At 39.0% G+C, this 26,348-nt stretch overlaps 3 protein-coding genes across 4 annotated transcripts in view; 2 read left to right on the top strand and 1 right to left on the bottom strand.

Moving 5' to 3' along the window:
- The first annotated feature begins 246 nt into the window (after nucleotides 1–246).
- On the top strand, nucleotides 247–6,840 carry commd4 (COMM domain containing 4). The gene is made up of 8 exons (XM_062963056.1): nucleotides 247–353; nucleotides 1,402–1,473; nucleotides 1,852–1,917; nucleotides 2,015–2,054; nucleotides 2,198–2,317; nucleotides 4,792–4,872; nucleotides 6,013–6,189; nucleotides 6,658–6,840. The coding sequence occupies exons 1-8, from the start codon at nucleotides 351–353 to the stop codon at nucleotides 6,696–6,698; spliced, it is 600 nt and encodes a 199-aa protein (XP_062819126.1). The 5' UTR covers nucleotides 247–350; the 3' UTR covers nucleotides 6,699–6,840.
- Nucleotides 6,841–7,771: 931 nt separating this feature from the next.
- neil1 (nei like DNA glycosylase 1) lies at nucleotides 7,772–22,238 on the top strand. Its single transcript, XM_062963550.1, has 10 exons — nucleotides 7,772–7,901; nucleotides 11,135–11,603; nucleotides 13,556–13,675; nucleotides 14,807–14,870; nucleotides 16,822–16,921; nucleotides 18,045–18,172; nucleotides 19,310–19,337; nucleotides 20,043–20,152; nucleotides 20,331–20,577; nucleotides 21,521–22,238. The coding sequence occupies exons 2-10, from the start codon at nucleotides 11,137–11,139 to the stop codon at nucleotides 21,568–21,570; spliced, it is 1,314 nt and encodes a 437-aa protein (XP_062819620.1). The 5' UTR covers nucleotides 7,772–7,901; nucleotides 11,135–11,136; the 3' UTR covers nucleotides 21,571–22,238.
- Nucleotides 22,239–22,301: 63 nt separating this feature from the next.
- The window catches only part of man2c1 (mannosidase alpha class 2C member 1), a 31,855-nt gene continuing 27,808 nt past the window's right edge, over nucleotides 22,302–26,348 (bottom strand). For both annotated transcript variants that reach the window (XM_062963543.1, XM_062963544.1), the window contains exons 25-26: nucleotides 23,138–23,241; nucleotides 22,302–22,926 (exon numbers count right to left, since the gene is read on the bottom strand). In XM_062963543.1, coding sequence (XP_062819613.1) covers nucleotides 22,803–22,926; nucleotides 23,138–23,241 — 228 coding nt within the window. In that variant the 3' untranslated portion in view covers nucleotides 22,302–22,802. The remainder of the gene's footprint in view (nucleotides 22,927–23,137; nucleotides 23,242–26,348) is intronic.

Below are 26,348 nucleotides of genomic sequence, written 5' to 3' on the forward strand. Positions count from 1 at the left end.
AGAAACACAAGATATTATTATTTATTATTATATTATTTATTGCTCCCATGATTCCATTGTGTTGATCCATAGCAGTTAAAGTGATGGTAGACTGTATTCATTACACAATATAGACTTGTATTGCATCCTTTAAGACCCAAAAAAGGAACAATTAAAGTCATCAAAAATGAAAGTGAATGGGCAGCAGAAGGAGGAATCAAAATGAGACTGGAATCTAAATAGTTAACTCTGAGCTTTCAAGAGGTCAGCTGGTGCATTGAAGCTTTGCAATGATTGGCTAAAATAAAAAACAAGTCAGCTGATTCAATTTTTGCAGAACAGAGAAGACTGCCATCAGAAGCAAGAAAACCATGGTGAGGATTTAAATGTGGTTTTGTTTCTATGGGGAAAGCTGTAAATGCAACACAAATATCTGTTTATGGATTGTACTTTTCACATTGCAATGCTCCTGGTTGTTTTCAGGGCTTGCAAAGCATAAGGATGACTCTGAGAATGTGCAGAGTGCTTGCAGGCTTAGTGTAGCTGCCAGGCTGTGGCCAATTGCAATATTCACACTTGCCTCTAACAGACAAGAGTTCTTTCTTTTTCCCACCCTGGACACTATTCCACAGTATTTTAAAAAATACTCTAAAATCAGGACAATACATAAAGAATAACACTTAGAAACAAGGGAATTCCAAACAGAATACAATCAGGGCCAGTTAACACCTCTCAACAAAGGATTCCGCCAAGCAGGAAGCAGCCAGGCTTTGAAGCTGCAAAACTATTCAATGCTAATCAAGCTGGCCAATTGCAATATTCACACTTGCCTCCAACAGACAAGAGTTCTTTCTTTTTCCCACCCTGGACACTATTCCACAGATATATAAACCCCACTTGCCTAGTTTCCAACAGACCTCACAACTTCTGAGGATGCCTGCCATAGATGTGGGCGAAATGTCAGGAGAGAATGCTTCTGGAAAATAGCCATACGGCCCAGAAAATTCGCAGCATCTCAGTGATTCCGGCCACGAAAGCCTTTGACAACGCAAAGGAAAGTTTGTTCCCAAAACAATACAGTAGAGTCTCACTTATCCAAGCTAAACGGGCCAGCAGAATGTTGGATAAGCAAATATGTTGGATAATAAGGAGGGATTAAGGAAAAGCCTATTAAACATCGAATTAGGTTATGATTTTACAAATTAAGCACCAAAACATCATGTTAAACAATAAATTAGACAGAAAAAGTAGTTCATTACGCAGCAATGTTATGTTGTAATTGCTGTATTTATGAATTTGGCACCAAAATATCATGATATATTGAAAACATTGACTACAAAAATGGCCTGGATTATCCAGAGGCTTGGATAAGCGAGGCTTGGATAAGTGAGACTCTACTGTACTTTCATCTCTTCCATCCAGAGGTTCCGGTTTTGTGGCGACTTGGACTGTCCGGATTGGGTCTTGGCAGAAATCAGCACCTTGGCCAAAATTGTAAGCTATTATTATTATTATTATTATTATTATTATTATTATTATTATTATTGGAGCCCCCGGTGGCGTAGTGGATTAAAGCCTTGTGACTTGAAGGTTGGGTTGCTGGCCTGAAGGCTGCCAGGTTCGAATCCCACCCGGAGAGAGCGCGGGTGAGCTCCCTCTGTCAGCTCCAGCTCCTTGCGGGGACATGAGAGAAGCCTCCCATAAGGATGGTAAAAACATCAAAACATCCGGGCAATGTCCCCTGGGCAACGTCCTTGCAGACGGCCAATTCTCTCACACCAGAAGCGACTCAGGTTGCTCCTGACACGAAAAAAAAAATATTATTATTATTAATTAATTATTGTTAATTGCTTTATTTTGTTCTCATTCCAGTCCTCAGTGAAACTGAAGCTGATCTGTGTCCAAGTGCTGAAGGATCTACTTGGGGATGGGATCGATGTGAGTTGACTTTTTGAGTCACTGTTGTTGTTGTTGTTGTTGTTGTTGTTGTATTTTTTATACCCTACTTTATCTCTCCTCTGTATTTCTCTTGCAGTACGAGAAGATCTTAAAGCTGACATCGGATGCCAAATTTGGTGAGTGTCCGGCTGGGATTTTCAGGATTTGCATAGCCTTGAGCCACGGCAGGGAAAGTGGGGCCAAACCGCATTAATTCTACAGTGTAGATGCCCTCTTGGTTGACGGGTAGTCATTTCTTAAGTCCATTTTCCTTTTGCAGAGTCCGGGGATGTCAAGGCTACCATCGCGGTGCTCAGCTTCCTTCTCTCCAGCGCTGCCAAGCACAACGTTGACTCCGAATCTCTATCCAGCGAATTGCAACAATTGGGTTTGCCCAAAGGTGAGCTGCTTAAGTTCCTTAAGCAGGTGAGGCTGTTAGGAATTGTGGGAGTTGAAGTCTAAAACACCTGGACCTCTTGTGTTTGCTAAAGTCAGGTTGCAAAGGAAATTTCCCATATAACTTTGAATGTGGTTTGGTGGATTTTAATTTAGTGAATTTTTTAGTGTTTAATATTTGCAAATTTGTAATATTTTGCATTGTATACTCATGCTTTTATGTCAAGCTGCTTTGAGTCCTTTTTGGGGAGATAAAGTGGAGTAATAATAATAATAATAATGAAATATTTTAAATGATATACTAATGCATTTATGTCAAGCTGCTTTGAGTCCTTTTTGGGGAGATAAAGTGGAGTAATAATAATAATAATAATGAAATATTTTAAATGATATACTAATGCCTTTATATCGTATGTATAGGGTTACAGCCTGTGCTGGATGGGGTCACACTCCCCCTGAAGGCGCAGGTGCGCAGTCTGGGGGTGATCCTGGACTCATCGTTGAGCCTGGAGCCCCAGGTCTCAGCGGTGGCTAGGGGAGCCTTCGCACAATTAAAACTTGTGCGCCAGCTGCGACCGTACCTTGGGAAGCCAGACTTGGCCACGGTGGTCCACGCCCTTGTTACATCCCGTTTAGACTACTGCAACGCACTCTACGTGGGGCTGCCTTTGAAGACTGTTCGGAAGCTTCAATTAGTCCAACGGGAAGCTGCCAGGTTAATAACTGGAGCGGCGTTCAGGGAGCGTACTACTCCTCTGTTACGTCAGCTCCACTGGCTGCCGATTAGCTACCGAGCACAATTCAAGGTGCTGGCTTTAGCCTATAAAGCTCTAAACGGTTCCGGCCCAGCTTATCTATCCAAACGTGTCTCCCGCTATGACCCACCTCGAAGCTTAAGATCGTCGGATGAGGCCCTGCTCGCGGTCCCGTCAGCCTCACAGGTGCGGCTGGCGGGGACGAGAGACAGGGCCTTTTCAGTAGTGGCTCCCCGCCTATGGAACGCCCTCCCCATTGAAGTCAGGCAGGCTCCCTCCCTCCTATCCTTCCGTAGGAAGGTAAAAACTTGGTTGTGGGGCCAGGCTTTCGAATAAGAATCAGCAGCATTAATTACTATTATGTATACTGGAACTCAATTGACAGACCCAGTCTTTTAAACTTGTACACGCCTATCTATATTTTATAAATGCATTTTATGAATGTTATATGTAAGTTAATTTTTTAACTAATTTATAGTGTATTGTACTGTTTTTATATGTCTGTTTTATTGTAAGCCGCCCTGAGTCCCCTGTTGGGTGAGAAGGGCGGGATATAAATATTGTAATAAATAAATAAATAAATAAATTTATGTCAAGCTGCTTTGAGTCCCTTTTGGGGAGATAAAGTGGAGTATTATTATTATTATTAATAATAATAATAAATATTTTAAATTGTATACTAATGCATTTATGTCAAGCTGCTTTGAGTCCCTTTTGGGGAGATAAAGTGGAGTAATAATAATAATAATAATAATAATAATAATAATAAATATTTCAAATTGTATACTAATACTTTTAAGTCAAGCTGCTTTGAGTCCCTTTTGGGGAGATAAAGTGGAGTAATAATAATAATAATAATAATAATAATAATAATAATAATAAATATTTTAAATTGTATACTAATACTTTTAAGTCAAGCTGCTTTGAGTCCCTTTTGGGGAGATAAAGTGGAGTAATAATAATAATAATAATAATAATAAATATTTTAAATTGTATACTAATACTTTTAAGTCAAGCTGCTTTGAGTCCCTTTTGGGGAGATAAAGTGTATAAATATTATTATTATTATTATTATTATTATTATTATTATTATTATTATCATAATCATAATAAAAAATATTTTAAATTGTATACTAATACTTTTATGTCAAATATGTTGTGTTGTTGTTTCGGGCTTGTCCCTGTTGTGAGCCGCCCCTTCGGGGAAATGGGACGGGATATAAAAATAAAGTTTATTATTTAAGTTTTTATTATTTAAGCCGCTTTGAGTCCCTTTTGAGAAGACAAAGTGGAGTATAAATAAATATTATAATGATAATAAATAAATATTTTAAATTGTATACTAATGCCTTTATGTCAAGCTGCTTTGAGTCCCCTTTAGGGAGATAAAGTGGAGTATTAATAATAATAATAATAATAATAATAATAATAATAATGTAATAATAATTATAATGAAATATGTTAAATTGTATTCTAATGCTTTTATGTCTAGCCGCTTTGAGTCCCTTTTGAGGAGATAAAGTGAAGTATAAATAAATATTATAATAAAGAAATATTTAACATTGTATATTAATGCTTTTATGTGAAGCCGCTTTGAGTCCCCTTTGGGGAGATAAAGGGGGGTATAAATACATATATAATAATAATAATAATAATAATAATAATAATAATAATAATAATATGAGTAAATATTATAATTTTTTTTTCTTATTTTGTTTTGCAGAGCATGCCACCGGATTGTGCCGGTCCTACGAAGAAAAACAGTCTTCCCTTCAAGACAGTCTTAGGAGAGGCAGCCTGAGATGTCAGTAAATCTGTCGAATCCCTTAGTGGCTGGGTTTTAGTGTTTGAATAATAATAGTAGTAATAATAATAATAATAATAATAATAATAATAATAATTAATAATAATTATTAATAATTATTAATATTAACATTATTAATAATAAGACCTGGCTCAGGCTCACGAATGGGACCCTGAAGAAGGAGACAGAAGGCCTGATCCTTGCAGCCCAGGAGCAAGACATCAGAACAAATGCAATCAAGGCCAAGATCGAAAAATCAGCTGATGACCCAAAATGCAGACTGTGCAAGGAAACCGATGAAACCATTGATCATATCCTCAGCTGTTGTAAGAAAATTGCACAGACAGACTACAAACAGAGGCACAACTATGTGGCCCAAATGATTCATTGGAACCTATGCCTCAAGTATCACCTCCCTGCAGTTAAGAACTGGTGGGATCACAAACCTGCAAAAGTATTGGAAAATGAGCACGCAAAGATACTGTGGGACTTCCGAATCCAGACTGACAAAGTTCTGGAACACAACACACCAGACATCACAGTTGTGGAAAAGAACAAGGTTTGGATCATTGATGTTGCCATCCCCAGGTGACAGTCGCATGGACGAAAAACAACAGGAAAAACTCAGCCGCTCTCAGGACCTCAAGATTGAACTGCAAAGACTCTGGCAGAAACCAGTGCAGGTGGTCCCGGTGTTGATGGGCACACTGGGTGCCGTGCCAAAAGATCTCAGCCGGCATTTGGAAACAATAGACATTGACAAAATTACGATCTGCCAACTGCAAAAGGCCACCTTACTGGGATCTGCACGCATCATCCGAAAATACATCACAGTCCTAGACACTTGGGAAGTGTTCGACTTGTGATTTTGTGAAACGAAATCCAGCATATCTATCTTGTTTGCTGTGTCATACAATGTCGTTGTGTCAATAATAATAATAATAATAATAACAACAACAACAACAACATGACCCACCTCTCTTTGCGGCACAAGGCAGGTTAAAACAGGGCAACAGTATTAAGATGCAAATAACAACATATACGGAAGATATGTTTGATATGATATGATGCACACAAGATATATGATATGAATTAAATATGGAGTGTGGCCCTTAATCTTTGCTCCTCTCTGTCTTGCAGTGAACAGCCTGGATTCGGTGTCTTGGAGGGTGGATTATACTTTCAGCTCCAGCGAACTCCATCAAGTCAACGAACCTGTTGTTCACCTCCAATTAAATGTGAAAAACGTCGACAGGGGCGTCCTAGAACCAGTCGCGATGTCGCTGTCGGCAGAGAAGTTCCGGGTCTTGCTTGCAGGTGAACTACAACTCCCATCATGTCAGGTTAACCTCGAGGAACTCATTCAGCACTTAAAGTTTGTGTTGTCGAAGGCTTTCATGGCCGGGATCACAGGGATTGTTGTATGTCTTTCGGGCTGTGTGGCCATGTTCCAGAAGCATTCTCTCCTGACATTTCGCCCACATCTATGGCAGGCATCCTCAGAGGTTGTGAGGTTGTGAGGTATGCCTGCCTCACAACCTCTGAGGATGCCTGCCATAGATGTGGGCGAAACGTCAGGAGAGAAAACTCCTCCAGTAATCAAATTTTGGCAAATCAGGTTTGTGTGCCAAGTTTGGTCCAGATCCATCAGTATTTGGGTTCGTAGCGCTCTCTGGATGTAGGTGAACTACAAATTCCAGATTGGAAAAAAAAAAACCCACATCCCACAGTTTTTAATGCATTCACATGCTCTAATTTATCATTATTGTTATTTTGTTTTTCCAGAGTTAAAGCAAGCCCAAACCATCATGAAAACCCTGGACTGAAAAACCATCAGGAAGGAATAAAATTGTGTTTGGAATATATTTTTATTTCGTCTCCGATTCGTGACCCATCCCTGCATTTTCTTCTTCTTCTGTATCACCGTCGGTTTCTGTTCCATTTCAATTAAAACTCTCCTTGTCTCTGGTAATGGAGTTTGTGATATTTTTTTTTCCCCAAAAAAGACCAACTATTGGATTGACGTCTCCTTTCTTTCTTACCCTTTGGAATTGGGACTCATAGTACCTGCCTTACCTGGGCTGGATCTACACTGCCATATCATTGTATATGAGACAATAAATCAGTTATATATTTTTATATTTTATACATTTAATCTCCATGCGCACTCACCACCCATGGGATGTTTATTTATTCATCCTTACTAATAATAATAATAATAATAATAATGTTGTCGAAGGCTTTCATGGCCGGGATCACAGGGTTGTTGTATGTCTTTCGGGCTGTGTGGCCATGTTCCAGAAGCATTCTCTCCTGACGTTTCGCCCACATCTATGGCAGGCATCCTCAGAGGATGCCTGCCATAGATGTGGGCGAAACGTCAGGAGAGAATGCTTCTGGAACATGGCCACACAGCCCGAAAGACATACAACAACCCAATAATAATAATAATAATAATAATAATAATAATAATAATAATAATAATAATAATAATAATAAATATTAATAATTGAGTTGTCGAAGGCTTTCATGGCCGGGATCACAGGGTTGTTGTATGTCTTTCGGGCTGTGTGGCCAATGCATTCTCTCCTGACGTTTCGCCCACATCTACCTCACAACCTCTGAGGATGCCTGCCATAGATGTGGGCGAAACGTCAGGAGAGAATGCTTCTGGAACATGGCCACACAGCCCGAAAGACATACATTAATAATTGACCTCCAAAATGCATATATATTCTTTTAGTATTGGAGCACTTTCTATCATTATTTTATAACTTTTACTAATAGAAGTCCTTTTGCAAAGTTTTAAAGTTTGTGAACTGCTTTGAATCTCAAAGGCTCCTTTAAGAGGCTGCCTATGTTGTAGGGAAACTACAGTTCCCAGCATGCTCTGCGACGCCTCTTGCCCAATGGCAGAGTGAGTTTCCTTTGCAAGGTTTGCTTTGCTGCAGGAAAAGCTTGAATTGTTCCTGCTTTGATTATACAACAAGCAGCCTTTGGTTATGCAAAAGCAGCACCTCGTGGCTCAGGTGAGTTCACTCCAATCAATATTAAATCATATTGAAAAAATAAAATATTAATAAATTAATCAATACATATGTGTTGTCGAAGGCTTTCATGGCCGGGATCACAGGGTTGTTGTATGTCTTTCGGGCTGTCTGGCCATGTTCCAGAAGCATTCTCTCCTGACGTTTCGCCCACATCTATGGCAGGCATCCTCAGAGGTTGTGAGGTATGGAGAAAACTAAGCAAAGAGGTTAATATATATCTGTGGAAAGTCTAGGGTGAGAGAGGTCAGTGTGAATGTTGTGTAGTTAATCACTTTAATTAGCATTGAAAAGCTTATCTGCTGTCTTCTTCCTGCCTCTGGGGCATCCTTTGTTTAGAGTCGTTAACTGCCCTTGGTTGATTCATGTCTGGAAATCCTCTGTTTTCAGAGTATTGCTTTTTATTTACTGTTCTGATTTTTGAGTTTTTTAATACTGGTAGTATACAGAATACTATTTGAGAACACAAAAATGCTGGACCATTCTAACAACTATCATGTCAGACTACACAGAGAAGCCATTGAAACCCACAAGCATGTGGACAACTTCAACAGAAAGGAAAAAACCATGAAAATGAACAAAATCTGGCTACCAGTATTAAAAAACTCAAGAATCAGAACAGTAAATAAAAAGCAATACTCTGAAAACAGAGGATTTCCAGACATGAATCAACCAAGGGCAGTTAACGACTCTAAACAAAGGATGCCCCAGAGGCAGGAAGAAGACAGCAGATAAGCTTTTCAATGCTAATTAAAGTGATTAACTACACAACATTCACACTGACCTCTCTCACCCTAGACTTTCCACAGATATATATTAACCTCTTTGCTTAGTTTTCTCCATACCTCACAACCTCTGAGGATGCCTGCCATAGATGTGGGCGAAACGTCAGGAGAGAATGCTTCTGGAGCATGGCCACACAGCCCGAAAGATATACAACAACCCAATCACTACATAAATAGGGAGTTTAGTTTCCTCCTGCAAAAGCAAACCTCTGAGGATGTGCAAAGTTTCTTCTTCTCTCCGGCTTTACTCTCTCTCTGTTTTGTGCTATTGTGTATTAAGGGGCAGCTTTTAAATAATAATACAAATAATAATTATAAAACCTTAGTTATATACTGTCCTATCTTCTCAAGGGACTCAGGGTGGTTTCCAACATGATAAAAACAAAACAGTACAATACGCGCGATAAAAACAGAACTATACAACAATTTAAAAATAATACAAGTAATCAAAATAAACACACAACATATGATCCAAACAATGAAAAATAAAACTAGTAACAATACTCCATAATATTATAATAGTATCATAATAATAGAGCTTTTGAATAGCCCATAATATTAAAATTATGTCATAATAATAGAGCTTGTGTATCCATAGATTTAATAATAATAATTTGAATATCCCATAATAATAATAATAATAAATCTCGTTTGCTGTGTCATACTATGTCTTTTTGTCAATAATAATAATAATAGAGCTTGAGTATCCACAGATTTAATAATAATGATTTAATAATAATAATAATAGAGTTTTTGAATATCCCATAATAATAATAAATTTCTTTTGCTGTGTCATACTATGTCTTTATGTCAATAATAATAATAATAATAGAGCTTGAGTATCCTCAGATTTAATAATAATAATAATAATAATAATAGAGTTTTTGAATATCCCATAATAATAATAATAATAATAATAATAATAATAATAAATCTCATTTGCTGTGTCATACTATGTCTTTGTGTCAATAATAATAATAATAGAGCTTGAGTATCCACAGATTTAATAATAATGATTTAATAATAATAATAATAGAGTTTTTGAATATCCCATAATAATAATAATAATAATAAATTTCTTTTGCTGTGTCATACTATGTCTTTGTGTCAATAATAATAATAATAGAGCTTGAGTATCCACAGATTTAATAATAATAATAATAATAATAGAGTTTTTGAATATCCCATAATAATAATAATAATAATAATAATAATAATAATAATAAATCTCGTTTGCTGTGTCATACTATGTCTTTTTGTCAATAATAATAATAATAATAATAAAACTATAATAATAATAGTATAGTAAAACTAATAATAATAGTAAAACTATAATAATAGTAAAACTATAATAATAATAGTATAGAGCTTGAGTAGCCACAGATTTTGGATCCTGGAACCAAACATCAGCGGATAGATATAGATAATAACACTATCTATTATTTTCCATTCCTATTGAGTTGCATTGCTGGGGAGGGAAAGGTAGTATAGTTTGCACAACAAATAAATAATACTACATTATGTCTGCCATCCATTACACTATATATATAACACATTACACTATGTAACACAAAGAGGTGGGATATAAATATCATTTCCTAATTGTTTCTATGATAAAAACATGGAAAAAGCTTATTAAAACTGCGAAAAATTTGTTTATACGGAACGTCCTGCAGCACATTTTGCGATCGTTTTTCAATGAATATCCCATCGAGTCTCAACCAATTCAACTTAGTTTCTGGCAGCCACAAAAACAAAGTTTCTGGAGTAGAACAACTACTTTCAAAGACAGTATGGCACAATTAAACAGGAAATAACACTTTCAAACCAGGAAAATGTTTTGTTTTTTTTTTCTTCAAATTTTGTTACATAATGTTATAGTCAGGATTGCCTTCTCCATGCTGGTACATGACCCAAATTTATTTATTTATTTATTTATTTGCGACATTTATATTCCACCCTTCTCACCCCAAAGGGGACTCAGGGCGGCTTACAAGTTATATTATATTACTAGTTGTGCCTGGCCACGCGTTGCTGTGGCGTTGTCTAGTGCTGTCTGTATTTTATAGGCAGTGTGGAAGAGGCCTAAGTGAGGCCTAACTCTGCCTGTCCCCTGGGCTGAGTGGGTTGCTAGGAGACCAAGTGGGCAGAGCTTAGCCTTCTAACTGGCAGCAATTGGATAAAAACAATTATTCCTCTCCCTCTAATTAGGACTTTATTTTTCTTTTCTTTTTGTTGTATCAACCTAGAGGCGTGGATGAGGGGTTGTGCTGCCAATTTTCGAGGTTGTGGGGTGTTTAGTTTTGTTGTTTTGTCGGTCGCCAGGATTCCACCACTGTTTTATATCTATAGATTAGTATAGCATAATATTAGTATTATTAATGCTAATAAATTGATTTATTAACAAATCAATGCGTCCTTGGTTTCTAGCTATGCCGGAGGGTCCAGAGCTGTTCCTAACCAGCAGGTACATCAACGCGGTGTGCAGAGGACTGGTTTTTGCTGGGAAAGTGGAGAAGTCGGAGGTGAGCAAGAACCCGGCCGTGCCCTTTGAGAGCGATGGGTATGTGGTCTCCTCCACGTCTCGGGGGAAAGAGCTGAAGCTGACCCTCGCCCCGGTCAAGCGGGAAAAGGGCCACTCTCCCTCCGGAGACGGGATCCGTCCAAACCGAGACCCGAAAGCCATGGACGTCGTCTTCCGTTTCGGGATGTCCGGCGGCTTCAAACTGGTCCCGGTCGCCGAGATGCCCAAGCACGCCCACTTGCGCTTTTACTCGAAAGAGAAACCGGTCCGAGTCCTTTGCTACGTCGACGTCCGGCGCTTCGGCCGATGGGAGGTGGACGGCGACTGGCAGGCGGAGCGAGGCCCCTGCGTGATGCTGGAGTATCAGAAGTTCAGGTGATAGATAAAGATAGAAACAAGGAGATCTTATTTAATTACCTAATCACCGCAGCTAGAATGAACTTGGCGAAACTTTGGAAGGATAAGGAGATGCCGGGGATAAAAGGATGGATAAATAAAGTCTGGGAGATTATGAATATGGACAAATTAACATATTTACTACGAAATAATCATGGCAAACCAATGAAACAGACAAATTGGGAAACGGTCAAAAACTATCTGAGGGAAGAAAAATATAATGTGATTATTTAGAATAGAGAGTAAGACAATAAATATAAAATACCGAGTTAGGTGTTTTAAGATGAAACAATAAAGTAGAGACACTAGAAAAAATGGTCCGAAGGACTACAACATGGTTTAGAATTAACTAAGAATTTCACTAGATACTGTGCAAAGATGGAAGTCTATGCTATTTTTAGTCGGTGCGGTGGTTGGATTTTCCTGTGTTTGTTTTGAGTTTATCTATTATTACTCTGTTATTATTCCAATTCCCCATTTCCCCCTCACTGTCTCGTGTTTATGTATTTTCGTTTTTTCTGCGTACTTTTTTTTTCTTTTTTTCCTGTCTTTCTTTTATTACTTTGATTGTTAAAAACTCCAATAAAAATTAAGTTGAAAAAAAAAAGAAGTTCAGGTGAGTTGCAATGCTAGGCTAGATCAATAGGAATCCAGGCCGTCCCTGAGTTACAAACATCTGACTTACGAATGACTCCTAGTTAAGAACAGGGCTGGACTAGATGGCCTTCAGGGGTCCCTTCCAAACCTATGATACTATACCTATCTTGCATATATCTGTATCTATATCTATGTATATACACACACATAAATAAGAATAATAATAATCGCAGTGATGTTGACCGGCTATATCTGCCTAGAAGATCAGGGGGCAGAGGACTCTTACAAGTAAAACAAGCAGTCAAAGAAGAAGAACATGCTCTGGCAGAATATGTCAAGCAAAGTGAAGAACCTGCTTTGATTGAAGTCAAAAATCAGAAACTCCTCAAAACACAGCAGACAAAAAAAACTAGTACAAGAAAACCGCACTACAAACTAGAGCTGACAGCTGGCACAACAAAACATTGCATGGAAAGTTTCTTGACAAAATTGAAGGAAAAGCTGACAAGGAGAAGACCTGGCTCTGGCTCACGAATGGGACCCTGAAGAAGGAGACAGAAGGCCTGATCCTTGCAGCCCAGGAGCAAGACATCAGGACAAAGGCAATTAAGGCCAAGATCGAAAAATCATCTGATGACCCAAAATGCAGACTTTGCAAGGAAACCGACAAAACCATTGATCATATCCTCAGCTGCTGTAAGAAAATCGCACAGACAGACTACAAACAGAGGCACAACTATGTGGCCCAAATGATTCATTGGAACGTATGCCTCAAGTACCACCTCCCAGCAGCAAAGAACTGGTGGGATCACAAACCTGCAAAAGTATTGGAAAATGAGCACGCAAAGATACGGTGGGACTTCCGAATCCAGACTGACAAAGTTCTGGAACACAACACACCAGACATCTCAGTTGTGGAAAAGAACAAGGTTTGGATCATTGATGTTGCCATCCCAGGTGACAGTCGCATTGACGAAAAACAACAGGAAAAACTCAGCCGCTATCAGGACCTCAAGATTGAACTTCAAAGACTCTGGCAGAAACCAGTGCAGGTGGTCCCGGTGGTGATGGGCACACTGGGTGCTGTGCCAAAAGATCTCAGCCGGCATTTGGAAACAATAGACATTGACAAAATCACGATCTGCCAACTGCAAAAGGCCACCCTACTGGGATCTGCGCGCATCATCAGAAAATACATCACACAGTCCTAGACACTTGGGAAGTGTTCGACTTGTGGTTTTGTGAAATGAAATCCAGCATATCTATCTTGTTTGCTGTGACATAATAAAATAATAATAATAAATAATTTTGGTAGCCGTCTTGATCCGTTTCAGGGAGAATGTGCTGAGGAACCTCTCCGACAAAGCCTTTGAGAAGCCCATCTGCGAAGCTCTGCTGAATCAGAAATATTTCAACGGCATCGGCAACTATCTCCGGGCAGAAATCCTCCACCGGTGAGTCAATATTTGACCACGTTTCGAAAGTCAGAATCGCCTGGGTTGCTTTTGGAAACGTTGCTGTCCGATACCAAAGGCTCTTCATTTAGTGAAATAGTCACAGAAAAAACCAAACAAGGTTCCCAATGTTTCAGAAAACCTTCTGCCAGGTTTTTAAGCAACTTATATATTTTTATGTTGTTTTATGCTGTTTTATACAATATTGTTATTGTATATACTCAAGTATAAGCCAACCCGAATATAAGCCGAGGCACCTAATTTTACCACAAAAAAACTGAGAAAACATTGACTCCAATATAAGCCGAGGGTGGTAAATTTCAGAAATAAAAACAGATACCAATAAAATTACATTAATTGAGGCATCCGTAGGTTAAATGTTTTTGAATATTTACATCAAGCTCAAATTTAAGATAAGACTGTCCAACTCTGATCAAATCATGATTCTCATCTTCTTCAGTGTAAATGTGCTTATGTATCCTTTTAATAATAATAGAGTAAAATAATACATGTAATAATAATAAATACAGGAAAATAATACATGTAATAATAAATAGAGTAAAATAATAAATGCAATAATAATAATAACAAAATCAAAGTGAAGTAATAAATGTATTATTATTAATAATAAAAATAGAGTAAAAGAAATGTAATAGTAGCAAGAATAATAGAGAAAAATAATAAATGTAATAATACCAATAATAATAGAGAAAAATGATAAATGTAATAATACCAGTAATAATAGAGAAAAATAATAAATGTAATAATACCAATAATAATAGAGACAAATAATAAATGTACCATATATTCTCGAGTATAAGCTGACCCAAATATAAGCCAACCAGGACCCTCGCCTGAGTATAAGCCGAGGGGGGCTTTTTCAGTCTTAAAAAAAGGGCTGAAAAACTAGGCTTATACTCGAGTACATACAGTATATTGTTTTTAATTTCATGGATTGTTTTAACTTACGTCGATGTTGGGCTCGTGCCCATGTTGGCCACCCCAAGTCCCTTTGGGGAGACGGAGGCGGGATACAAAAATAAAGTTATTATTATTATTATTATTATTATTATTATTATTATTATTATTATTATATCCTTTAGCACTTCCTTACTTGTGACTTATTTGTAGGTTGAAGATCCCTCCCTTTGAAAAAGCTCGGACCGTTCTGGAGGAGCTGCAGCATCAGGAAAAGGTGAGAAAAGATATTAAAAAGGTGAGAGTTGAACAGGACAGAGACATAACCAAAAAGAGTTGGCGCACCACCAAAGTACAACTCCCATGATCCCAAAACATAGAGCCATGGCAGTTCAAAGTGCATTTACTTCTGGTGTTCATTGTTATTGTCCACATTCAATTTCAGGCTCTTTTTCCAATGTTTACATATTTATTTCATGCATCATTATGCACACAGTCTATGAAAATGTGCATATTCTTTGCAAATACCTCTAATATCCTAGGCTCTTGGGAAGAACCCGATATTTAAAGAAGAATCCAGACACTTGGACCTAATGTGCATGTGTGCTGTAATGTTATGTATATGTAATCAATATAATAATAATAATAATAATAATAATAACCCTAATAATACATCACACAGTCCTAGACAATTGGGAAGTGTTCGACTTGTGATTTTGTGAAACGAAATCCAGCATATCAATCTTGTTTGTTGTGTCATACAATAAAATAATAATAATAATAATAATAATAATAATAATAATAATAATAATAATGACCCAAGTGTCCTAAACACTTGGAAAGTGTTCGACTTGTGATTTTGTGATACGAAATCCATCATATATATCTCGTTTGCTGTGTCTTTGTGTCAATAATAATAATAATAATATTGCGACTTATGATTTTGTGATACGAAATCCATCATATATATCTCGTTTGCTGTGTCTTTGTGTCAATAATAATAATAATAATATTGCGACTTGTGATTTTGTGATATGAAATCCAGCATATATCTCATTTGCTGTGTCTTTGTGTCAATAATAATAATAATAATATTGCAACTTGTGATTTTGTGATACTAAATCCAGCATATATCTCATTTGCTGTGTCTTTGTGTCAATAATAATAATAATATTGCAACTTGTGATTTTGTGATACGAAATCCAGCATATATCTCATTTGCTGTGTCTTTGTGTCAATAATAATAATAATATTGCAACTTGTGATTTTGTGATACGAAATCCAGCATATATCTCATTTGCTGTGTCTTTGTGTCAATAATAATAATAATATTGCAACTTGTGATTTTGTGATACGAAATCCAGCATATATCTCATTTGCTGTGTCTTTGTGTCAATAATAATAATAATAATATTGCAACTTGTGATTTTGTGATACTAAATCCAGCATATATCTCATTTGCTGTGTCTTTGTGTCAATAATAATAATAATATTGCAACTTGTGATTTTGTGATACGAAATCCAGCATATATATCTCATTTGCTGTGTCTTTGTGTCAATAATAATAATAATAATAATAATAATAATAATAATAATATTGCAACTTGTGATTTTGTGATACGAAATCCAGCATATATCTCATTTGCTGTGTCTTTGTGTCAATAATAATAATAATAATATTGCAACTTGTGATTTTGTGATACTAAATCCAGCATATATCTCATTTGCTGTGTCTTTGTGTCAATAATAATAATAATATTGCAACTTGTGATTTTGTGATACGAAATCCAGCATATATATCTCATTTGCTGTGTCTTTGTGTCAATAATAATAATAATAATAATAATAATAATAATAATATTGCAACTTGTGATTTTGTGATACGAAATCCGGCATATATCTCATTTGCTGTGTCTTTGTGTCAATAATAATAATATTGCGACTTGTGATTTTGTGATGCGAAATCCAGCATATATCTCATTTGCTGTGTCTTTGTGTCAATAATAATAATAATAATAATATTGCGACTTGTGATTTTGTGATACGAAATCCATCATATATATCTCGTTTGCTGTGTCTTTGTGTCAATAATAATAATATTGCGACTTGTGATTTTGTGATACGAAATCCAGCATATATATCTCATTTGCTGTGTCATACTAGGCCTTTGCGTCAATAATAATAATAATAATAATAATAATAATAATAATTTTCTCTCCATCTTGTAGGCTTCTGACCTAACACTGAGCAAGAAGGTGAAGCTGAAACGGGAGAACCCGGACTTGTTGGAGCTCTGCCACATCGTGCCAATGGAGGTCATTAATTTGGGTGAGAACTACAAATCCCTTTCCATTATAGGCCTATTATTCCCCTTTAATATCCATGAGGTCCAGAATTGATCCAGTTTGATACCATTTTAGCTGCTAAGGAATGGTGTGAGTTGTAATTTGTTGAGGCACCAGCCTTCTTTGGGCAGAGAAAAGCAAAAGACCTTGTAAAACTACAACTCTAATGTTGAGACATGGAAGTTCAAGTAGCGACAGACTTTGATTTTTAACGTCTTTTAAATTTATTTGTGTGTTTGTATTTGATATTATTGTATGTTGGTTTTATATCTGTAAGCCGCCCCGAGTCCCTCTGGGGAGATGGTGGCGGGGTACAAAAAATAAAATTATTATTATTATTATTATTATTATTATTATTATTGACACAACGACATTGTATGACACAGCAAACAAGATAGATATGCTGGATTTCGTTTCACAAAATCACAAGTCAAACACTTCCCAAGTGTCTAGGACTGTGTGATGTATTTTCGGATGATGCGTGCAGATCCCAGTAAGGTGGCCTTTTGCAGTTGGCAGATCGTAATTTTGTCAATGTCTATTGTTTCCAAATGCCGGCTGAGATCTTTTGGCACGGCACCCAGTGTGCCCATCACCATTGGGACCACCTGCACTGGTTTCTGCCAGAGTCTTTGAAGTTCAATCTTAAGGTCCTGATAGCGGCTGAGTTTTTCCTGTTGTTTTTCTTCAATGCGACTGTCACCTGGGATGGCAACATCAATGATCCAAATCTTGTTCTTTTCCACAACTGTGATGTCTGGTGTGTTGTGTTCCAGAACTTTGTCAGTCTGGATTCGGAAGTCCCACAGTATCTTTGCGTGTTCATTTTCCACAACCTTTGCAGGTTTGTGATCCCACCAGTTCTTAACTGCAGGGAGGTGATACTTGAGGCATAGGTTCCAATGAATCATTTGGGCCACATAGTTGTGCCTCTGTTTGTAGTCTGTCTGTGCAATTTTCTTACAGCAGCTGAGGATATGATCAATGGTTTCATCGGTTTCCTTGCACAGTCTTGCACCCTTGCACAATAATAATAATAATTATTATTATTATTACAGTGTAGATACATCCTTGTGTTTTAACATTCGCTCTTGTTTTCTCCCCAGACAGCGGCAAAGGTTACTATTCGGATCACCCGGAGGACCACACGGCCTTTGAAAAGTGGCTTCAGTGCTATTTCGTCCCAGGCATGAAATCCCTCAGCGATTCAAATGGCAGGACCATCTGGTTTGAGGTCAGAACAGAATGAGGCAGATAAATATTTTGGGGAAATCATGAAGCTGCAGTGTGTGGGGTCCCAATTTATTATTTAAAGTCATTAAGGCTGCATCTACACTGGGGAATGAATGCAGTTTGATACCACTTTAACTGCCATGGCTTAATACTGTAAGAACTTCCACATTTGCATAAGCTGCGAGTATGCAACTATAAGTGAGCCCATCAATCGTGTGTTGTTTACAATCTAGCGTCGGCAAGTAGCATCTCAAGCGGCCACTGTGCAAGTCCTACTTTTCTGAGTAAATAGGCTATTTACTATAAATTGTAATTTTTTAATGATTTATTGAAAAACCGCGAAAAAACAAGTCCGCGAAAAGCGAACTGCAAAGTAGCGAGGGAACACTGTATATCAATTCTGGAGTAGGCAGATTCTCAGGATTTGTACCACTATTGGTGTGGTAGGTTCCCAGCAATAAAATATTAATTGTATATGGCTTTTTTTTGCCTTGATCATATTCCCAAAATAAGAGGGTGGAGAAATGTGATAATAGATAAATGATGTGTAGGTATGTTTGTATGTATTAAATGTGCAAGCTACTCACAACACAAAATATAAGATAATATTAATAAAAATATATATGTAAAAAAATATTATTGGTGTGATAGGTTCCCAGCATTGAAATACTAATTGTATATGGCTTTCTTTTGCCCTGATCATATTCCCAAAATAAGAGGGTGGAGAAATGTGATAATAGATAAATGATGTGTAGGTATGTTTGTATGTACTAAATGTGCAAGCTACTCACAACACGAAATATAAGATAATATTAATAAAAATATATATTTTAAAAATTATTATTGGTGTGATAGGTTCCCAGCATTGAAATATTAATTGTATATGGCTTTCTTTTGCCCTGATCATATTCCCAAAATAAGAGGGTGGAGAAATGTGATAATAGATAAATGATGTGTAGGTATGTTTGTATGTATTAAATGTGCAAGCTACTCACAACACAAAATATAATAATATTAATTTAAAAATATTTTTAAAAATATCATTGGTGTGATAGGTTCCCAGCATTGAAATATTAATTGTATATGGCTTTCTTTTGCCCTGATCATATTCCCAAATTTGCTTTCCTTCCCATTATAGGGGGATCCTGGACCGATGGCCCCAAAAGGTGAGCATCAGATTTCCATCCTTCTCAACACTTTCCTAAATTATTTTCTAAATGTAGATCAGGGTAGGTAATGTGTAACTATGGGGCCTGAGCTGCTGAACTTGCTGACCGAAAGGTCAGCAGTTCGAATCCAGGGAGCAGGGTGAGCTCCTGCTGTTAGCCCCAACTCCTGCCAACCTAGCAATTCGAAAACATGCAAATGTGAGTAGATCAATAGGGAAGGTAAAAGCGCTCCATGCAGTCATGCCAGTGGCCACATGACCTTGGAGGTGTCTACGGACAACGCCGGCTCTTCGGCTTAGAAATGGAGATGAGCACCAACCCCCAGAGTCAGACACGACTGGGCTTCGTGTCAGGGGAAACCTTTACTTTTACCTTAATGTGTAACTTAGGGATCCCAAAGTTTGTTTCAATAGACCTCAACTCCCTGGCAAAATAGAACAATACATTATCTCTCATCTAGAAGTGGCAATTCACCTTGTAAAAGGATGCATGCATTGCTCGACATTAAAAAAAAATATTCATTTTTCCATATCCAAAATGAACTTTCAGCTATTTCTGCTCCTGTTGTGTCTCTTTCTTGGGTATTTTTGCAGCCTTCAAACAATCTCAGTGCCTGTTTGGAAGTCTATCTATTACAAGTCTGGAACAAAACAGCATTATTTTGAGCTGATTCTAACAAAATGATATGTTTTTTCATATCAGGAGATAAACCGCGCAAGAAACGGTTGCAGGTCAAAGCGATTCCTGAAGTGTCAAAGGAGAAGCCAGGCAGGAAACGGCTGCAAGTTAAAAACGATCCATTAAGTCCCAAGGTAATTAGATTGGTGGAGTGCGGCTTGATGGCTCACCCATAGCCTACATTTTCGCTTGATATGGTTTAATTTGGTCCACAATGTTTTGGTTCCCTCTTTCTCACTTTTACATCCCAGAAATTGGAAATGTGATTTTTTTATTGTCTTTAATCAATGTTTTATGCCGTCTTGGTTTTAGATAAAGAAGCCAACAATGGCAAGGAAAAAATCCAAGACCAAGACTCCTCCCAAAGTGGCCGAGGAGACGAAGAGGCCTAGGAGGAAGCCGGGGACCAAAACGGCCAAAGAAAGGGAAGATGCGGCCATGGCCAATGGAACGGGGACGCCCAAGACCAGGCCCAGGAGAAAGAGCTCCGTCCTCCAAGACTCCCCGGTGACGGACTCCGGATCCAGGAAAAAACAGGCCTCTACTCGGAAAAAGAGGGGTGAGAAGTGTGTTGAGGGTTGTAGAAAGAAATAAATAGAAGCTTTACCACAATTTCTGAATCAAGATAAACCCTGTAGTATAATAAAGCGTCACTCAGGCTTGTGTAACAAGTAACAGTATCTTTACTTCAGTTCAAAAGTTCAAACAGGGCAACAATATATATACAGTAGAGTCTCGCTTATCCAACCTCCACTTATCCAACGTTCTGGATTATCCAACGCAGTCTGCCTTTTGGTAATAAAATGTTTTTGTAGTAAAATGTTTTCAATAAATTGCGATGTTTTGGTGCTAAATTCGTAAATACATTAATGGCTACATAACATTACTGTGTATTGCACTGCTTTTTCTGTTGATTTGTTGAAAAACATGTTTTGGTGCTTAATTTGTAAAATCGTAACATAATTTGACGTTTAATAGGCTTTTCCTTAATTCCTCCGTATTATCCAACGTTTTTGCTTATCCAACCAGTTTATGTTGGTTAAGCAAGACTCTGCTGTAGCTGTCTTTCTGAATTCACACATAGAATATAGGGAATAAAGAGTCTCTTTAAACAGTCTTTAAATATGCCTCGTTTGCCTTATAATCAGGCTTCAGAGAGTATGGCAGCCATTTCCTCTCTGACCGTTTCCAGTCAGCTGCTCTCCTCCCTCTCCGAGATGGAAGTGGCAGTTAAAACCGTTTGCCTCATCACCAAGCTAGAGATAGCAGCCAATCAGAATCCTGGCTCCTGACTGGCTCAGCCAATCAGCTGTCGACACCTGCCTTTTCCAGTCAACTCACATCACGGTGCCTCTTTTACAAACCCTTACAAAGTGTAACTATTCTGCAAATCAGTTGAGACAATTTTATGAGACTGTGGGATGGAACATAATGGTGAGACTTCTATGTATTACATTTCCACTGTAGAGGAGCCAGCTAATATCTGTCTTTTCTCCCTTTAGCTAAAGCAGCTGCTGCTACGACACGATCCAGGCGGGTGAAAATTGAATAACGCAGAATAATATTTTCAAGTATTGTGCCTTATGACGATCTGTTCTGGATACAGCGGTGGATAAATGCCCTGATGTTGCTCCCATTGCCTTCTGCAGCTGGTGGCACTCAAGAAACGTCTGGAGGCATCAGGATGACAAGCTTCTCTTTGCTTGGGCTCTTCTGTCTCCTTAAACGCAGTAGGATTAGCGGCCAAAGCACTTTCTGCCAACTGCTTTCTGCAATATTGCTGGAGTATCAATAGAGCAGACCATGCAGGTGAAAAGTTAGTGGAAGATCTTCCTGCCATGAAGCTTAGATCTTCCAGATCAAACAGCATTAACAGTCTGCTCCAATATGCCTTACATAAAAATAATTGCACCAATGCGTAATATGCAAGAAGACCCAAACTTGATGGTACTGTATTGCATCTGACCATTTTCATCTCCCAAACAAATATAATTTTGCTATATTTTATATGAAATTGGGTCTATATTCCTGCCGTCTGAAGAGCAACAGACATGATGCTATACATTATAAAATAAGATTTGACCCTATCTCCGTACCGCCTAGACTTGAAATCGTGGTGCGTTTCATGATTACTGGGTTAAATCGTTTGTATCTTACTGTCTTCTTTTTGATACACATTTTAAAAACGCTATATGATGCTAATAAAATTTATTTTTCCAATGTCGTGATCTTGCTTGAAGGTGGCCCTGTTATCAGTTTGAAACAGACGTTTCACAAGAAAAATACTATATTAGGCTAATAAAATTTATTTTTCCAATGTTGAAGGAGGGGGTTGTTAGCAGTTTGAAACGGACAATTGACAAGATCTGTACATCTAGGCTCCATATTTTTATTACTGCCAGTTTCTAAGAGAATTAAATTCACGTTGAGTCCCAGCCAAATTGGGAAGATAAATCAAGATGTGTATGTTGAACATCTCTTATCCAGAAAGCTGAAACGCTCCAAAATAATCCACCTAGATAGCTGAGATTGTGACATTTTTCTTGTTGGTGATTCAATGTGCACAAACTTCATTTCGTGCATAAAATCATTACAATATTGTGCATAAGATAGATAGGAAATCATAAATTAAGTTCTTTGGTCCCATCTCCATGATATCTCTGTATGTTTATGTAAAAAATGCAAAAAGAATAATTAAAAATAATCCCACTCCCTATGTCATGATTAACAAACAAAATGAACCCGAGGAAATGATGGAACAACTTTCTCCAAGATGCATTGAATTCAGCTTTGTCTTTTCAAGACCAGCAAGATAGATAGCACTTGGAAAGGCGTAAAGGAAAGCTCCAGACCACATTCCTCCAGTGCAAAACGATGGCTAGGATCGGGCCGTTCAAGGAGGTCGCACCTAAGAAACAAGAAGGTGATAATACAGTGAAGAAATTGGATTATTGAACCATGTCCCATGACTTTAGCTAGCATTTTGTCACCTCCATGCAATGGTCTACATATGGCAAAGGGAATTCTGTCGAGCTCAGAATGGTGTTGGGCTGTGGCTCCCACCAACCCAAACCATTAAATGACTAGGAGTTGCACATATACTTATGATATATACTTACATGATTGCCTCTTGGATCGGAAGACATGTTTGGAGCCAAGTAACTACCGTACTGCCATGAGATTCGTAGAGGCGGATGACCAGTGCATCTGTTCTGTCTTCAGCCTGGAATATACAACGATAATCTAAGTTCCTTCAAACTCCAGCCTAAGAACAAGGTGGAAAACATACTGTTCAACTGCACAGCTGGGCTGTGGCACAGCTGGCTAATAACCAGCTGCAATAAATCACTACTGACTGAGAGGTCATGAGTTCGAAGCCCGGGTCAGGTTAAGCCCCCAACCATTAAATAGCTCGGCTTGCTGTTTACGTAAAGACAGTTGTATCTGTCAAGTAGGAAATTTAGGTACCGCTTTATGCGGGCAGGCTAATTGAACTAATTTACAACACCATAAAACTGCCAGCAGCAGGTGGAAAGGAATGAGGAAGTACAGCACTCGGTGTCACTCGTGGACGATGAAGCAACAGCTCCCCCTGTGGCCGGAATTGTGAAGCTGGAAATGTTAAACGCCTCTGTGTGTGTCTATACTGTATGTTGTTTGTCTGATGGCATTGAATGTTTGCCATATATATGTTCATTGTAATCCGCCCTGAGTCCCCTTTGGGGTGAGACAGAAGGGTGGAATAATAATAAGAAGAAGAATTAGTTCATTGTATATCAGTGTAACGGCATCAATTGCCAATTGTAAGCCGCCCTGAGTCCCCCCAGGTGAGAAGGGCAGGGTATGATTGAAATAAATAAATAAATAAATAAATAAATAATAACTTTATTTATATACCGCCCTATCTCCCGGATGGGACTCAGGGCGGTTTCCAATCATAAAAACAACACAAACATTACATAGCAACATAATAACACAGTATTAAGCAAAATAAAATAATACAATTATAGCAATAAATAACACTTACATGACCTGATCAAGGGGACGGGAACCATAAACCCAATATATTAAAATGTATCATAATATAAATACTGCAAATAAATAAATGAATAAATAAACTACCTACATACCCAATAGTTAAGGATCATGGGCTCTGTAGTCCACTAGAACTACAAGCATGTGATGAACCATGGGCCTTGTAGTCCTGCTCAGGACATTGTAATCCCTGATGAAGATGAAAACTTGGGTTTTTTACCTTCCCAGTCTGAACTGGATTCCTCTCAGCCAGATCCTTCCCAGGCAGATCTGGAAACCTTGCACCTGCAAGAAAGTTGTGCCCCAGAAGTATGTCAAACAACCCCAGAGCCTACTTCTCCCGTGTTCTTGCGCCGGGAGTTTTGTAAACAACAGAGAAGTTTGGATTCAGCTTCGCGCAGGAGTGCGAGGATAGCAGCTAAGAATGTTGCCAATTAACATTGGTTCTCGTGAGAATCTTTAAGGAGTTTAACATCTGGTCTCAGAGTTTAGCTTTCGTTTCTGATTCCCAGAGAACCGCTTTGGTGAGAAAGTTGGACTCTATATAGGTGTTTTGCCCGCGTAGCAACTTCGCGGAGTCAATTCGTCAGCCTACGGAGCGAGTTGTGTCTGGACAGCGCGCTCCGATTCAAGCCTCGCTTCAGCTCAAGCCTTGCCTTGCTATCCAGCCTTCGCCTTGCTTCCCAGCCTTTGTTTACCGACGGACTTTGCCTTGTTTCCCAGGACTAATCCTTGCCTTGTTTCACGGATTTTACCAAGTTATTCCACGGACCTTGTTCTTGTTCTTAGTTACCTTGTTCCACGTTCAAGCCTTGTTTCAAGTATCAAGTTATTTCCTAGCCACGCTCAAGTTTTATGGACTAAGGACCTTGTCATCTCCCCTCACTTTGCTTGGCAAAGTGAGTGTTTCGGTTATTGGATTACAACTTTGGACCTTAATATTTCTTATTGGACATTGCTTTTTTGGACTAATTCTGACCTTTCCTGAAGGGTCTAATTCTGGACTATTTTCTATACTTGTTTTTATTAACTTTATATATTCCTTCAATAAAGATATTAGTTAGATTCTGGCCTCTGTGTATGGTTATTGGTGCCTCTGCCGCCTGGGTCGTGACAGTTTGACTCCGCCACCCATAAGCACCAACTAACCGAGGCCAGGATGTCTACCGGAGCCGCGCCGGCTGGACAGCCGCTCAGCTACACCATCAGCAAGGACGAAGTGGACCGCATCCGTGACAGACTCAACGCGCAGGATGGAGAAATAAAAGGGTTGAGGGAGCGCGGAGTTCGCCTCCCGGCCATGGCGTTGCCTACCAAGTTTTCTGGAGAAGCTGCTAAGGTTCATGTTTTCCGCCGCCAATGTCAAGCTTATCTAGAGGCCCGTGATGCCGAGTTTCCCCAAGAAGACATCAAGGTGGCGTGGGTCTACAGTCTTCTAGACGGACCAGCGGCTAGCTGGGCGACGGCCCTGTTTGATCAAGCCTCCCCCCACCTAAGTTCAGCACAACGCTTCTTGGATCACCTTAAGGAGACCTGGGGAATCGAGGACAATTTGGAGGCAGCCGGTCACAAACTCCGGCGCCTCCTTCAAGGAGACAGACCCATGTCTCAGTACATAGCCGAGTTCCGCGTGCTGGCCCACAACACCGGCTGGAACGATGTAGCCCTCAGAGGACAATTTCGGGAGGGTCTCAACATTGAAATGCTGGAAGAAATCTCCAAGGTGGATCCTCCCCAGACCCTCGAGGCACTCATTGATCAATGTTTACGGGCTGAAGTCATGATTGCCAACAGGAAACAATGGGTTCGAGGCCAGGGCGGTAGAGCCGGGGCAAAACCCCCCGCTCCCGCCAGTGTTCAGCCACGTCCGGTGTGGAGACCCCCACCGCCAACCCCATACCCCAGAGGAGGCGAGGAGGTGCCGATGCAGTTGGGCAATGTGCGTCCCAGACTAGATGCCGCCGAGAAGGCCCGTCGTCAACGCTTGAACCTCTGCTGGTACTGCGGGAACGGGGGCCACTTCGCCAGAGAGTGCCCAGCCAAAGGGAAGCCTGCCGCCCGTCTTGCGGCGGCGTCCTCCACGGAGTCGAAGGCGTCTGAGCCGACTGGCACACAGCCGGCGGGGGAAGCCAACGACCGGGTGTAGAGAGGCTCGCCAACCCGGTCAAAAAATCCATCCAAGAGCCGCCAACCGGGGTCCTGTTCCTTCTCGTGGTCACATTATGGTCAGCAAAAAGGGGACCCGTCATGATCCACGCCATGATAGACTCTGGAGCTACCAACAATTTCATCGAT

This window comes from Anolis carolinensis, unplaced genomic scaffold (genome assembly GCF_035594765.1).
Source record: "Anolis carolinensis isolate JA03-04 unplaced genomic scaffold, rAnoCar3.1.pri scaffold_11, whole genome shotgun sequence".
Lineage (NCBI taxonomy): Eukaryota > Metazoa > Chordata > Lepidosauria > Squamata > Dactyloidae > Anolis > Anolis carolinensis.